At 36.3% G+C, this 15,462-nt stretch overlaps 2 protein-coding genes across 6 annotated transcripts in view; one reads left to right on the forward strand and one right to left on the reverse strand.

Annotated features, from left to right (window-relative positions):
- Positions 1 to 15,462, reverse strand: part of LOC126768033 (probable muscarinic acetylcholine receptor gar-1) — a 132,210-nt gene that overhangs the window by 15,598 nt on the left and 101,150 nt on the right. The window lies entirely within an intron of this gene.
- Positions 5,067 to 8,563, forward strand: LOC126768039 (uncharacterized). Of its 2 annotated transcripts, none has more exons than XM_050485903.1 (6): positions 5,067 to 5,147; positions 5,502 to 5,669; positions 6,282 to 6,561; positions 6,852 to 7,013; positions 7,075 to 7,448; positions 8,391 to 8,563. In XM_050485903.1, the coding sequence occupies exons 2-6, from the start codon at positions 5,527 to 5,529 to the stop codon at positions 8,464 to 8,466; spliced, it is 1,035 nt and encodes a 344-aa protein (XP_050341860.1). In that variant the 5' UTR covers positions 5,067 to 5,147; positions 5,502 to 5,526; the 3' UTR covers positions 8,467 to 8,563. The 2 variants fall into 2 exon arrangements, with proteins under 2 accessions (XP_050341860.1, XP_050341861.1); XM_050485904.1 differs by lacking the exon at positions 5,067 to 5,147 and adding an exon at positions 5,164 to 5,315.

A 15,462-nucleotide genomic window follows, 5' to 3' on the forward strand; every position in this document is an offset into this window, starting at 1 on the left:
ATATATGCGGTGCAAAGTCATTCGGAAGTTCGATTATCTTTATATTAGATATATGGGGGCTCAGGAAAGTATTGACCTGATTCAAGCCATTTTAAACATACAGACATACCATTGTCAGAGAAGTACTATCCTTGAATTTCAATTATATATCTCACACATTGACAAATATTTTCGATCAAAAGGCAACTATAGGTACTGGGATCCAAGTTTCGGTACCTAGGGTCTTAACCACTTTTTGTTGGATTTGAAAAATGTTTGATCATGCCTCCTATACAATAATTGTACTATTCGTGCAAAGTTTAATCTCGGTATTAGTCAAAGAATCAAGTAGATTTTAAAATTGTGCTATAAGGAAAGTAGTCGTGGTTATTGCCCGATTTCGCTCATTTTTACAACGTGTCATAGAAATGTGAAAAAAGTACTACATATAAAATTTTGTCGGTCAGTCGGGTAGATATGGGGTTTAACCAAAAAGTAGGCGGTGCCACGCCCATCATCCAATTTTTATCCTTGTTCCTATAAAGCCTTGTCATACCATACTGGCAGCAAAGTTTTGCCTCTCTTGCGCATTTAGTTATTCATTTATCCCGCTTTTAGCAGTTTTGAACATTACCGTTATATGGGGAGTGCGGGGTTTTTCATCAAATTTCGTCCATTTTCACACTATCGGTAGAAGTTTTACAATATTCGTGCGGAGTGAATTTGGACGAATGTGACTTTCTCAGCAATATTTGGAGCGTTTTAAAAAGGATAAAGTGGATTTTGTGCATCGATTAATCACTACAGATGAGACTTGGGTCTATCACCATGATCCTGAATCAAAACAAGAGGCTAAAGAGTGGTTCGAACCTAGTTGTTCGGCATGGAAACAAGTTCGTATCCGAAAATTGGCCAAGAAGGTTATGGCATGAGTTTTTTGATTACTTGAAAACTTGTAAAAAAATCAATTCTGAATATTATTGCAACCTTTGGGACCAGTTGAAGGAAAAAATTCGTGAAAAAAGACCCGGTTTGCAGAAGAAAAAACCTTTTTCATTAGGACAATGCAGCGTGTCACAAGACTATTTTGACAATGGCTAAAAACCATGAATTAAAGTTCGAATTGTTGGAGCATCCACCGTATTCACCAGATTTCGATTTGTTTCCAGAACTCCAAAAATTTATTCGTGGCAAACGTTTTTCATAAAATGCAGAGGTCATAACGACTGTTGAAGCGTATTTTGCAGACCTTCCGGATTCTCACTTCAGGGATGGGATCCACAGATTGGAGAATCGTTGGAGCAAGTGTATTAATGTTCAGGGAGATTATACTGAATAATAAAGTGTATTTTGAGTCATAAAATTGTGTTTTTCTTATCAAACGACAAAACTTATTGAACAACCTGGTATATACATATGTATATAAAATTTATTAGAGGGCGGAGCCACGCCAACTTTTTCAAAATTTTTTTCCCACAGATGCCCCTTGCTACTGCGATCCCCTGTGCCAAATATGAGTTTTATATCTTAATTTAGTGTCTAGTTATGGCTCTTTATACGGTTTTGGTTAATGGCGATTTGTGGGTGTGGCAGTGGCCCGATTTCGCCCCTCCACAAATTCGATCTTTTTATAATATCTCAATTTCATTTCAGACAGACAGTAAACCGGATTTCAACTTTCCTCGTCATCCCGATCATTTATAAAAATATAACCCTATATCTATCTCTATTAGTTTTAGATGATACGTACAACCTTTAGGTGAACAAAAGTATCATACTCTGCAACAACTGGTTGCAAGATTATAAAAAAACTGACTCGTCAGTAATCGCAATTGAAACAGGAGAAAAAGTTTGCCAGTAAGATGCATTGGATCTTCCAGGAAGATTCTCAAAAATGGTTTGGTTCGATCAGCGTCTTCAATACCAATAGAAACTGTATCTGCTGCTATTGGTCTATGGTGGAATCGTTTGAGGGTCTATAGTAATACTCTTCACAGTTACAATTTGTTTAAGGAGATCTTTATTCTGATTTGATCAGTCAGTTTGAATGGCAGTTATATCTGCCTGTTCTTTCATCTGTCTTTATTTTCGCGAACTAATACTATGAAGTGTGTAACACACAGAAAAAAAGTCGGAGACTCTACAAAATATATATTTAAACGATCAGTATGAAGAGTTGAGCAATTGCCCGCCTCAAGAAGAACAAAGCGGCAGGGGCCGACGGACTACCGGCCGAGCTATTCAAACACGGCGGCGAAGAACTAATAGGGAGCATGCATCAGCTTCTTTGTAAAATATGGTCGGACGAGAGCATGCCCAACGATTGGAATTTAAGTGTGCTATGCCCAATCCATAAAAAAGGAGACCCCACAATCTTGGCGTAGATTTAGCCTCCTCAACATCGCATATAAGGTTCTATCGAGCGTATTATGTGAAAGATTAAAGCCCACCGTCAACAAACTGATTGGACCTTATCAGTGTGGCTTCAGACCTGGAAAATCAACAACCGACCAGATATTCACCATACGCCAAATCTTGGAAAAGACCCGTGAAAGGAGAATCGACACACACCACCTCTTCGTCGATTTCAAAGCTGCTTTCGACAGCACGAAAAGGAGCTGCCTTTATGCCGCGATGTCTGAATTTGGTATCCCCGCAAAACTAATACGGCTGTGTTAACTGACGTTGAACAACACGAAAAGCTCCGTCAGGATCGGGAAGGACCTCTCCGAGCCGTTCGATACCAAACGAGGTTTCAGACAAGGCGACTCCCTATCGTGCGACTTCTTCAACCTGCTCCTGGAGAAAATAATTCGAGCTGCAGAACTAAACAGAGAAGGTACCATCTTCTATAAGAGTGTACAGCTGTTGGCGTATGCCGACGATATTGACATCATCGGCCTCAACACCCGCGCCGTTAGTTCTGCTTTCTCTAGGCTGGACAAGGAAGCACAGAAAATGGGTCTGGCAGTGAACGAGGGCAAGACGAAATATCTCCTGTCATCAAACAAACAGTCGTCGCACTCGCGACTTGGCTCTCACGTCACTGTTGACAGTCATAACTTTGAAGTTGTAGATAATTTCGTCTATTTAGGAACCAGCATTAACACCACTAATAATGTCAGCCTGGAAATCCAACGCAGGATTGCTCTTGCCAACAGGTGCTACTTCGGACTGAGTAGGCAATTGAAAAGTAAAGTCCTCTCTCGACGAACAAAAGCTAAACTCTATAAGTCGCTCATAATTCCCGTCCTGCTATATGGTGCAGAGGCTTGGGCGATGACAGCAACCGATGAGTCGACGTTACGAGTTTTCGAGAGAAAAATTCTGCGAAAGATTTATGGTCCTTTGCGCACTGGCCACGGCGAATATCGCATCCGATGGAACGATGAGCTGTACGAGATATATAACGACATTGACATAGTTCAGCGAATTAAAAGACAGCGGCTACGCTGGCTAGGTCATGTTGTCCGGATGGATGAAAACACTCCAGCTCTGAAAGTATTCGACGCAGTACCCGCCGGAGGAAGCAGAGGAAGAGGAAGACCTCCACTCCGTTGGAAGGACCAAGTGGAGAAGGACCTGGCTTCGCTTGGAATATCCAATTGGCGCCGCGCAGCGAAAAGAAGAAACGACTGGCGCGCTGTTGTTAACTCGGCTATAATCGCGTAAGCGGTGTCTACGCCAATTAAGAAGAAGAAGATGAAGAGTTGAGTCGACTTAGATGCCCGTCTCTATGTCTGTGCCAATGTGAAGTGATCCCTCAAGTTTGAGAGAGCCAAGAATCTGCTCATTTGTCATAACCGCCGATATCGGGCCACTCTAGGACTTAACTGCATTTAAACTGACTTATTGAAATTAAACCTTTGTATAAAAAAGTTTTTTATATGACAAGATAGCTTCTTAAAATTTTATATAGTAGATTAATGTCCAAGGCCAAGCTACATTGTCCGAATAAATTTTTAAATCGGATCCAGCCAAAGTTAGAGTCTTTTCTGTTCAATACAAATCAGTAAATACTATAGTTTGTTTCTAAAGTTTACAAATGTGTTGGCATTTTAGTGAATATTTACTGCCAAAGTTGATAGATTAGCTGTGTAGCCCCGTATGTTGCCTCGTATGCCGCAATATTGTCGCTATCATTTTTGCGCCGACCACTGTCTTGAGCCACAAAAATCAATGAGAAAATTCTCATGCGTATATTTGCTTCTGTTGCTGACTCTTAAATTGATTTTTTCGCTGAGACTGAAGTCAGCATGAAAAAAGCTATGCCTTTTATCTTATATACAGTACTATGAAAGGAAATGTATTATTTGAAATGACCTACAACACAAAAGGTATGTATAACCTGTCACAAACATGTGCAAAATGTATTGCGAATAATTGTGAAATTCTCTGAATTCTCTTTAAATAAATTGTTAATGAAACGGAGCTCAAGGTCTGGATTGGTTGATATCTTCTAAACGGAGAAATGTGGCATCTGGCTTAGAGAAGGGAGGATTTTTAGTTTTTTTATAGCAAGATTTATATTCTTAATAAGGTTAATATAAATGTACGGTGACGGACGAACCCGGCATTCAACTAGTCTCGCCATCCTGATCATTTTGATATATGTATATTCATGAATTTATCTATCTCTCTTATTTCCAGGTATTACAAACAACAGCTAAGTAAAATACTCTTCCTCTCCTGTGCCACATGACGCAAGAGTATATAAAGTAACGCTGTAAGTCCGTTGCAATCTCTCTTCTTATCAATGCTGAAATACATACATAGATATACATATATGTATATATTGTCATTTTATTATTCTATTGTTAGAGCTGAAAAATAGTAAAAAACTGGCAAAGTCAAATGTGTTGATTATACATATGTATGTACATATTATATGCTCAAATATAATAATTGCTCTTACGTATTGTAGCATTTCTCTCAACTCTCTTCGTGTTGTAACGAAGAGTTAGATTTAGCAATGTCTCTTTTGTTTGAGAGTGAGGTTCCTAAGCACCGCAGTCGATGATTATCTCTCAAGAGGTTATATCTCTCTACTGATTACACTTGCTTGAGTGTTTGTTTACTTCCCAATGCCGGTCTAGTATATAAGAGGTCAAACAAAGAAATTAATTTCATTGCTACACTGAACACTCTAACGACGTGTGAACCATTTTGTGAGTAAATCTGCACTAATAAAATCATTAAAAATCCTAAACAATTAATTCGACTTTCGCAAAGGTTGTAAATAAGTAAAGTGATCATATTATCGATTGCACTGACAGACAGACCGACGAGAGATAGACATCAGGAAATCAATTTATAACGTCATTCTGATCACTTTGGTATATATAGTATTACAATTCCATATCTCTATCAATTAGTTTAGGTGTTGCAAGCAACTGTTAGTTGAACAAAACTTTTGCAACTTGATCCACATATGGCGAGAGGGGAAAAAATTATATAAATAATATTTTTCTTAGCATTGCAATACAGTTATTATGAGACTCATGTATATTTATTCTTTGCAGTTACACGGTGGAAAAGTTTTTAAAAATGTCTCTGCTGCCAAACACATTCGTCAAGGGCGTACACGATGAAGAACTTTCCAAACGTATGGAGTACCGTACACTCGGTCGCACCGGACTACAGGTGTCGAAAGTCTCATTAGGCACAGCAACTTTAAGTGATTTATATGGGTAAGTTTTTACATCAAGACGTTTTTCGATTAAGTCTATGCCAATCTAGACTTGGTAGTTAAAAGCGCTGACATTACGAGATTGTTAAATGCTAAACGGATAAGTTAATAATTTGTGGAAGTGTTTTGTCCACGTAGCTCAATAGTGGCTTTTGGCTCTCCACTACAAAGCAGGGTTACAAATGCATCAATATATTGTTCTTAGATATTCCAACAGCCTCATCTATTATAATAGTTGTATATAAAGTTAGAATGACCTTGTTAGAGGTCGTACGTACATATATGGATACAATTTTCTTACACGGAAACTTTCCGGTCCGACATTGAAGATGCAAAATGTTGCGACCAAACTAACGTGACTTTAAGGAAAGCTCTTAGGGTTGGGAGCTTACAAAATTCTCAATGTTCAAAAAGTTTAATAGATACGAATTTTTAAATAAGCTTTTTAAGTAATTTTCAAATTTGGAATGAACGAATGATATAAGAAAAACGTTCCACAAATATTTTGTGCAGAGTTCTTCGCCTTTTCAAAAAAATACTCCAGTCAGTTACAAATATTATTATTATTATGGTTTTGTTTCGATAGTAATTACATTTATCTACATATATACAGAGAACTAGATTTGGACGATGCAATAGCGATGATACACAAAGCTATAAAAGCTGGCATTAATTACATTGACACAGCGCCGTATTACGGTCAAGGTCGTGCCGAAGAGGTATTGGGTATGGCGTTGAAAACTGTGCCAAGACAGGCGTACTATATAGCCACGAAAGTTGGACGCTATGAAAAGGATTTGGTAAAGCGATTTGATTTCTCTGCCAAAAGGACGCGAGAAAGTGTTGAGAAGAGCTTAAAATTACTGGGTATCGAATATGTAGACATTATACAGGTGAGTAATAGTTCTAAGTTATGTTCTGTGCTAAGAATATGGTGATAAGCTAGATGCTTTGTTAGGACTTTTCTCCCTTTTGCTTTTTCAAATTTATTCAACTTAAAGCGCTAAAGTTTTCTTATAATCAGATATAAATTTGAGAACACAACATTTGCTGTAATGTTCTGTATATATAGTATATTTAAAGATCTGAAATTGTGAGACCGTCTAACACACGAAGTACTTCGCGCTGGTTGCGAAGGATGAGCAAAGAGTTATTCAATTAACTGACCTACTACTCTTTCCAGGTTCATGACATCGATTTTGCCAAAAATCTTGATGTTATTGTCAACGAGTGTCTGCCTGAACTGGTAAAAATTGTTAAGGAAGGCAAGGCAAGGTTTATCGGTATCACCAGTTACAATCTGGAAGTGCTTAAGGAGTGCGTAAAACGTGCGCCGTGCGTTGATGTAATAAACATTTTCCATATTTTTAAACTTTTTATATAATTTTACACTTTTACATTCTCAGATCATACTCTCATATTCGCGTCACACGCTGCTAGACGATACACTGAAGGGATATGTGAACTTTTTCCAACAGCATAATATTGGCATTGTTTGCGCGTCCGCTCATGCATTAGGTCTGTTGACCAACGCCGGACCACAGCCCTGGCATCCCGTTGTTGATGATGTGAAGGCGATTTGCAGCAAAGCGGCGAGGATTTGTAAGGATGCCAATATTGAGCTTGGTAAATTGGCTATGTATCAATTTATGCAGTTGGACGGTGCGAGCACATTTTTGGTCGGTATGGAGACTTGCAAGCTGTTAGATATAAATCTAGCCGCATATTACAATGGACTTAGCAAAAAAGAAATGGAGATATTGCAACAATTGCGTGCAACGTAAGTAAATAATATAATCAAGTACAACAAGAATATCTCCAAGGATGAGTGGAGAGGGTGTTCATTCAAAGCCTATATCAAGCAACGTCCTCAATGAAGTGACTCACAGCTTTGGCAGTATAAGCCACAACAAATAAGGCTTTCTTGAAGCACCGAGTTTTCTTTGCAACATTATGATGGTTTCATAATAAGGAACCTATCAAGTTATTTAAGATAAAAGGTAGTATTAACGTCTAAGACTTAATCTTCTGAGTTAAAATTAAAATTATTTTAGTGAGTCAAACTAACCAAGTAAATTACTGGTTCACTCTTACTAATATCACATACTCAAAGACTTGTGTTCGTGACAAAGTAGACTCTTAAAAAATATTTCTGTGGAATTTTCAACGATTCCATAGCCATAATTCCATTGGAAACACAAAATTTCAAGCAGAGTGTTCAGTTTTTTCCAAGGTAAAAAAATTGCCAAGCAAACTTTTCGAGACCTAAACAAAAAGCTACTTCACTGAAATAAATTGTTGTCGATCCGGTTTGCATGCAAAGCTTATATGAAATTTGATCTTGGGCGTAAGTTGATGAGAAAACCGATTTCGATATCGGGCTCGGGGTTCTATTTTCGCAGTTTCTATAACTCCCAACTGATTAATCAAGTAGAACAATTAAAACCGCATCTTAGCTCTACTGAATTTCGACCAGTAATTGTTGTTATCTTGAGCTACAACAACAGCGTATACACTATTTTACATTATTACTGTGGACCTTGGTTTAATTATATTGAAGAATTGTAGGGGACAATTTTTTTTATTAGTTAACGGCAGAGTGACCCACTACTTCATTGAAAGAACACCTTATCCAAGTGAAAGTAAATCCAAATATTTTAATAATAGTCAATTTTATGTTGTTAATGAGAAATGAGTACATATAAGTATTATTTATTGACAGCCTTTTCACGAAATCATACAATTGGGATGGCGTCGAAATAGAGGAATACCGGCGTGCATTGTCGAAGGCGAAATAATTGGGAATTCATGTGTGAGAACCTCTCACTGGTATATTTAATATAAAACATTCACACGATTTATTGAATATGGAAATAAAAATCAACTAAAATTTAACGAATAGTTATCAACGGTTTATTCAATAATATTACACAAGGTGGCGCAAAAATTATGTTTTTTGCCTGTAATTTTTTTAAAAAATGAAAAACTTCGATTCTGCTTGTGGATTATTTTTATTTGGTCTTTTAAATTTTTTTACATCAAGTCGAGATTATGATATCACGTAAATGGCCGCCGCCACAGTTGATTGTCATTTGAGCCCTTTTTATGGCATTATCCATCACTTTGGCCAGAACTTCCGGCGATAGGTCCCCACATTCTTGACGGATATTGTCCTTAAGAGCTGCAAGAGTCTGAGGCTTGTTGACATAAGCCCGCGACTTAAAAAAGCTCCATTAAAAGGAGTCTGGAGCGGTAAAATCAGGCGATCTTGCTCGCCAGTGCAAATCGCCGAAACGGGATATTAGGCGCCCGGGAAATGTACCCTTCAGCATATTGGTTGTGGCACGTGCATTGTGTGCCGTTGCACCGTCCTGTAGGAACCACATGTTCCACAAAAGAACTTGCTAATCATTGCTCTGAAGCGCTCACTACTCACACTAACCGTTTGGCCCGCGACGTCTTCGAAGAAAAAAGGTCCGATGACTCCTCCAGCGAAAACAGTACACCACACAGTGACTTTGAGCGTAATGGCCCTTCGTGGGTTACACGCGGATTTTAGTGCCCCAGAAGCGTAAATTTTGCTTATTTACGTACCCGCTAAGATGGAAATGGGCCTCATCACTCATGATTATTTTTGATGAAAAATAATCTCCATCTTGGTGGTGATTAAGGATGGCTTGAGCGTATGTTAGACGCGATTGGCGGTCAGTAGCTAACAGCTGATGCACAGTCTGGACTTTGTACGGAAACATCTTCAAATGTTGTACCAAAATTCGCTGTAAACACCGTCGACTGATACTCATTTGCGTGGCACGTCGTCTGGTCGATGTCGACGGCGCTTCTATGAGCCGGGTCATCGGAAAATTGGCGTACAGGTTCTTATTGAAAAACCCTCTGCAAGCCGTGAGATAATAGATCTCAATAACATAACCATGAACGCGGAATGTGCAACCATATACACATACATCTTCTGCGCAAAATACCTCATTTCCGATCTTTCGCTGACATAATTTTATATTTCATTGCTTTCGGCTGACGCTGCGCTGCTCTTACTGCTGTTGCTGTTGCTGTTGCTGTTGTCGCTTTTGATAAATTCTTGTAGCGGAAGCATTTAACAATTTTTCAAGTACTATAGCACGATTGCTGTAGAGAGCGATAAACGAGTATGAAAAACGAATTCAAAAAAATGTTTGGAAGTAAGTGCCGAAGCGTTTGCTCTCAAAGCGGCCTTAATGCACCGCCAAACAGCAAACTGATAAGTTTGCAATATTTTCGACATTCACCACACTTTCGTTTTCACTTTCCAGTTTTACTGTCATTTCAGTTTGGCTTTCCCCCACTGACAGACTTTTACTTTTTACTGTTCTCAATCTCAGCGGTGATTTTCGTCACAATTTCGTGTCAAAGCAGGGATGATAATTTGTTGAAAAAATATGGCCGAAATATTAAAATTGGAAGAGAATATTATGCGTTATTGCTGATATATGGCTCCAATTGCTATAAAATGTAGAAGAATATTGATTTACTTAGTCCAATGATTGAAATAATTTTGGAACATAATGATAAACCCTTATCTTTATAATAAAGCTAAATTCTTAGCAACAACATTAAATTATATGCGTTTATTATGTAGATATACACTTATTTTATAGTTAGACCTAAAACTGTATATATCTACAATATTTGCAACTCCAACGTGCCACTTTATTCCATTTTCATTATTACACTTTATTACCTTTTTTTCTGTCACTTTTTTATAGCATTTTATATTGCCAATTATTTTCCTCATTATAAACGCCCAGCGCACAACTAGTTGCACGCGTGAACTGCGGAATATGAAGAAAGGGAAAGAAAAGTATTCCCTTGGCCAAGTGATGTTGCTGTCGGAAATGTGCTGGTGGCATTGGCAATATTTGCGCCTTTCATGTGAGTCTTTTGGGAGTTGTGGTAAGCCAAAAATTAAAATGCCAAGTGAACAAAGGCACACATATAGACACGCACGCAGAATACAAGTATGTCGACGCCACTCGTGGCAAGCCGTTGAGCAGCAAGTTAGCTTAACACATCGCCAGAAAGTGAGCATTCTCCATTAAGGGTCATTGTCGGGAGATTCAAGAAAAACTTCGGACTACAAATAATGCTGTCAACAACAGCAACAACACATGCAATAATACGGCGATTGGTATCGATAGTAAACCACTACAATAACAACGAGCAAACTTTAGTAATTATTATATTGATATGTATGTAGTTAGTGCTGGAACTCGCCAGCGCTTGTCAGTACAAAATTGCAATATGTACTAATGTGGGCTTAAAATCACCGAGCTCCCGCTCTGTCGTGCTACTTCGTCGGTTTCTGTCTCTTGCTGAGCTCATTTTCTGCTCAAACACTGTCAACGGCTCATTAAATGCGCGCTATAAAGCGTCTATTTTGTTGTCATTATATTGGATTAGTTTTCTTTTGCATTTGGGAGCTGAAAATTTATAAATGTGAATGGTGGGATATAGCTCCAAACTTTAAGGCTTCATTTTTCTAATAAAAGACGCTGCTTCATGCTCGTGTGCTTCTTTAATTCCTACTGATAGCGCAGGTTATTATTAATATGCTTTGGCAATCAACCATCATAAACTCTTTGCATATAATTTGAGGAAAGAGCTTAAACTCCTAAAGTGACACACACATATCTTTTAAGAGATTACAGAAGAGTAGACATTTTTTTTATTTAGAAATCCGTAAATATTTTACTGAAAAGTTGTAACGATGATTATAATACAGATTTCTTCAAACAAGCGATAGAAAGATGAAATTTTGATACCGAAGAAGAAAGGAAAGCAAAGGAATGATGCTGGATATTCTATTTCTACAAGTGAATATTATATATATCTTTAAGATTATATATGGAAGATATATAATTAAGGAGATATGATTTAAGAGGTCGCATTAAAATAGCAAATCTGGAAGATTTGTTTTTCAGAAGTCTAAAAAAATTTCCCTCCAATAAACAAACAGGTCTTAAATGATGGTGTTCTATGTATTGTTCCAAAAATGAAGACAGAGAGGCGAAATTTTGTAAACGAAGAAGAAGATGATTTAGAGGACTGATTCGATTTACGGATGTTTCGGATGACAGATGGTACATATAAATAAGTATACATTCCTCAATATAAATATAGTATAGAAGTTCACTTCTATTGAAGAGAAGAAATTTGGAACTGAAAGCGAAAAGTATATCATGACAAGCCTATGTGTCTGGATGCCACTATTACATTGACGGCAAATCCGATCTTATCGAAATAAAACTAAACTTGACTAACTGAATTGGCGTAAAGACATAACATAATCTTAAACTCAGTTTCCGAAATGGCTTGAGCTTTTGGTACCAAATCCGAAAAATTTAACTTGCTAAGACATTATTTCGGAAGCTGAGAATATCTAGAGTAACCAGGTTGGTTGTCATAAATATACAAAAGACTTCTTAATTTCTTACGGGTTGAAACAGCTGCGAAGGGCAAATTAAGTAAAAAGCTTTGAGAAAAGTGTTTTGCGAGTCCATTACACAGACAAATCCCGTGCATTTATATTATTATTCAATTTAAATGAGATCCATTCAATTAAAGTGAGATTCATTCAATTCCACTTATTTTTATTTATGCCATTACATTTTGCATTACGTAAACCATGCTGCAATGCTTTTCATCACGTTTCCTTTTATGACAATGGAATTGTCCTTCCACCCAGCACTTCACGAAGCATAGAGAATGCATTAAAATCTTATGTCATTAAATCTCTTAAAGCTTTAAATTAACAATAATCACAACTTATGTGAGAACAGCAACGCCTTTAGCACAGAAAACAGATGAAAAAAAGAAAGTAAACGACTGACTTGACAAACCTTACGTTTTAATTAAAAACGCTGAAAAATAAAAGTAATAAAAAATCACCAAGTAACTAAGACAAATGACAATGACATACATTTTTTCATTGCTCTGTGCCTCACGCCACCAACATCCTGCCACACGCAGCTTGCGTTCCAGGCTCTTTCATAAAGAGACACGAATATTGTAGGCTTGGCCATTTTTTACATGTAATGCCTTAGGTGTGACAGACTACACAAGCTGCAGTTGAATTTTTTTTTTTCAAAAAATAAATATGTAAATTTCTTTTTTGTTGTTGCAAGGAAGTACATACATATAACAACTTCCGCTATGTGATGATAGGCATGACAACTAACTAATTATAACAATGAACTCGCTTCATAAAATGCAATAGCGCGATCTTAGTCATTTAGAAGATGTGTTTCATGTTCAACATGATTGAGACCTTTTATCTGTCATCTTTATAGGAAAGGTAGTATAAGGCTATAATGTGGTATAACACATTGTGTTTTAAAGCACTTATATTTTATATCAAGTCAATTAAGCTAGACCAAATAATATTGTTAAAAAGTTTCTAAAATTTCTTTGTAAAAATTTCTGTTTGAGTATAATGCATTATTTCGTTGAATCCTAAATAAAAGTTTATGGTCGAAATATCAAACCACATTTGTTCGATATAATCTGGTTTTATCAAAATCTACTTTTCCACGAAAAGAATGAAATTTTTTATTTATCAAAGATTTAAAAAAGCCGTCTATTGTTTATGTTTCTTGTTATTGCATTTGATGACATTTCATAATGTTTCCTTCCTTCACAGAAACAGCTTCGCAGGCTTGCAATTAGTTACTAGGTCTGCAGGTCTTAACTGACAAATTATAAGAGCGCAAAGAGAGATTATTCTTCTGCGATTTTTGTAAATGAAGACTCATTAAACTCCTTTACCAGAGGTGAAGAATAAAAGGTCCTACGAAGCCGCAACGGTTAATAAAAGTTGTTCTCGAACGGAGTATTTTATTCTAAGATTGAGACACGATTTAATTTCAGATTTCTATACTATAGACAGAGAAAAAATAAAATTTATTTTGAATTTCTTTCTGTTTTCATCCGACAGTTGTCAAGTATATTTTTGTATCTACAAAATCAGAAATGCAATATCTTAATTAAACATGGTGGACACCTTTAAGAGATATTCAACGTTTGTTTTGGAATATCAAAATATGATCCTAAATCAATGAAAAATATTAGGTATAAAGAAATCGGTGAATAGATTTTTACAAATATGACCACTTTTATATAACCAATACCCTGAATATGGTACCATATATGAAGTTTGCCACGATGTTTGTAGCAGCCAAATGGCATCCTCGAAGGCCTTATAAAATATGAACCTAAACGCGAGCTGCGTCGATTTAGACATTTTCAAAAAGATTTCGTACAGTTTCATGTGCGCAAACGAGAATCTAGTCCATAACTTAGTGAGCTGGGTCGTCTCTATATCGGATTCGGGTTCAGCAACATGAAGGTAGCAGTTAATTTCGAATTATTTCAGCTTTTCTCGCAGTATACTTGCGTTAAAAGACTTGCTTATCATCTAGACAAGGACTTTCTTTCAGTTTTCTTCAATCTTGGTGATAGTTTTGATATACTACATATACATATATTATACTCATATAGTGGAGATCCAAACATAAATTTCAATCAATGGAATTAAGGTACAATTAAATATTGTTACTGAAAAGGTAATTTTCCTGAAGGCCTTATTTTCGAATTTATCATTTCCTTATTTTTAATCAAATTATACCAATACTCACAATATGATAAGTCCACAGTAAGTTTGATGCAAGTTGAAATTAAGAATTACATTACTAAAATTCAAATATAAAAGCGAATGAATAAGTTGATGGCATGAATAAAAAAGAAAAGCCATTTTCAAAAAGCATTGTTATCCGAGTTTGAATGGCTTCGCCTGGTAGTGTTATGCAGATAATGGAATGACTAAATTATTACTTTTATTATTTATTTAATTTGTTAAAATTTTCTATACAAACTTCATGCCATATAAAATAAATAAAATTAATACTTTTATTTAAATTGTGGACTTATTAATATTCGTATAAAATTTTAAATATGATATGCAGCATTCGTCCTTAAACTCATTCACAATTCTGTTCCACACTGTGATATACATATATTATATTAATACATAAATATTTACATACCAATGCATATATAATAAGTGAATATACATTATGATAAGTTTTATACAACTACATACAAACGAAGTACCTATAATAATACAACGGTGCATAATTAACTTAAATTAATCCGGGCAACAGCTGCGATGCATACTGATTAAAATCTCTCAGTAATTACAACGGTTTATTAACTTTAAATCTTAATATTGGGTATGAAACTTGATTACTGAATTTTAAAGGCAATAAGCTGAAATTTATTGACCAAAAAAACTATTTATTATTATTGCGCAATATAAAAATAGTTCCAGAAATTATGGTTAAAGTAAAAGTAAAGGGAGAATAAGAGTATACTTTGGTTATAGTAGTAGTTTACTATTTAAAAATTTGGCTGTACCCTTATTAAATAACAAGAAATTCTATACAGGGATTTGAGTTTGATCCTCAGGGTGTGTATAGCAGCTATATGCTTTAGTGTTCCGATATTGACGGTTCCGAATTATATATACTTATTAGGTTGTCAAATATCTCCCTTACGCCTTTTTGTCTTTTAAATTTCTCGGCTATGTATAAAGCGCTACAGAGCTCAAATCTGGCAATACTATACATCTTTGAAAGATCTTGACGTAACCTACAAAACAACGCTATGCATGATTAGTTTGGATATTGCGTTCAACAGTTATAGACGGCTAAACATGGAGTTGACTTAGGCCGAAACTCGCGCTA

The sequence above is a fragment of the Bactrocera neohumeralis genome, chromosome 2, assembly GCF_024586455.1.
Source record: "Bactrocera neohumeralis isolate Rockhampton chromosome 2, APGP_CSIRO_Bneo_wtdbg2-racon-allhic-juicebox.fasta_v2, whole genome shotgun sequence".
NCBI classification, from domain to species: Eukaryota; Metazoa; Arthropoda; class Insecta; order Diptera; family Tephritidae; genus Bactrocera; species Bactrocera neohumeralis.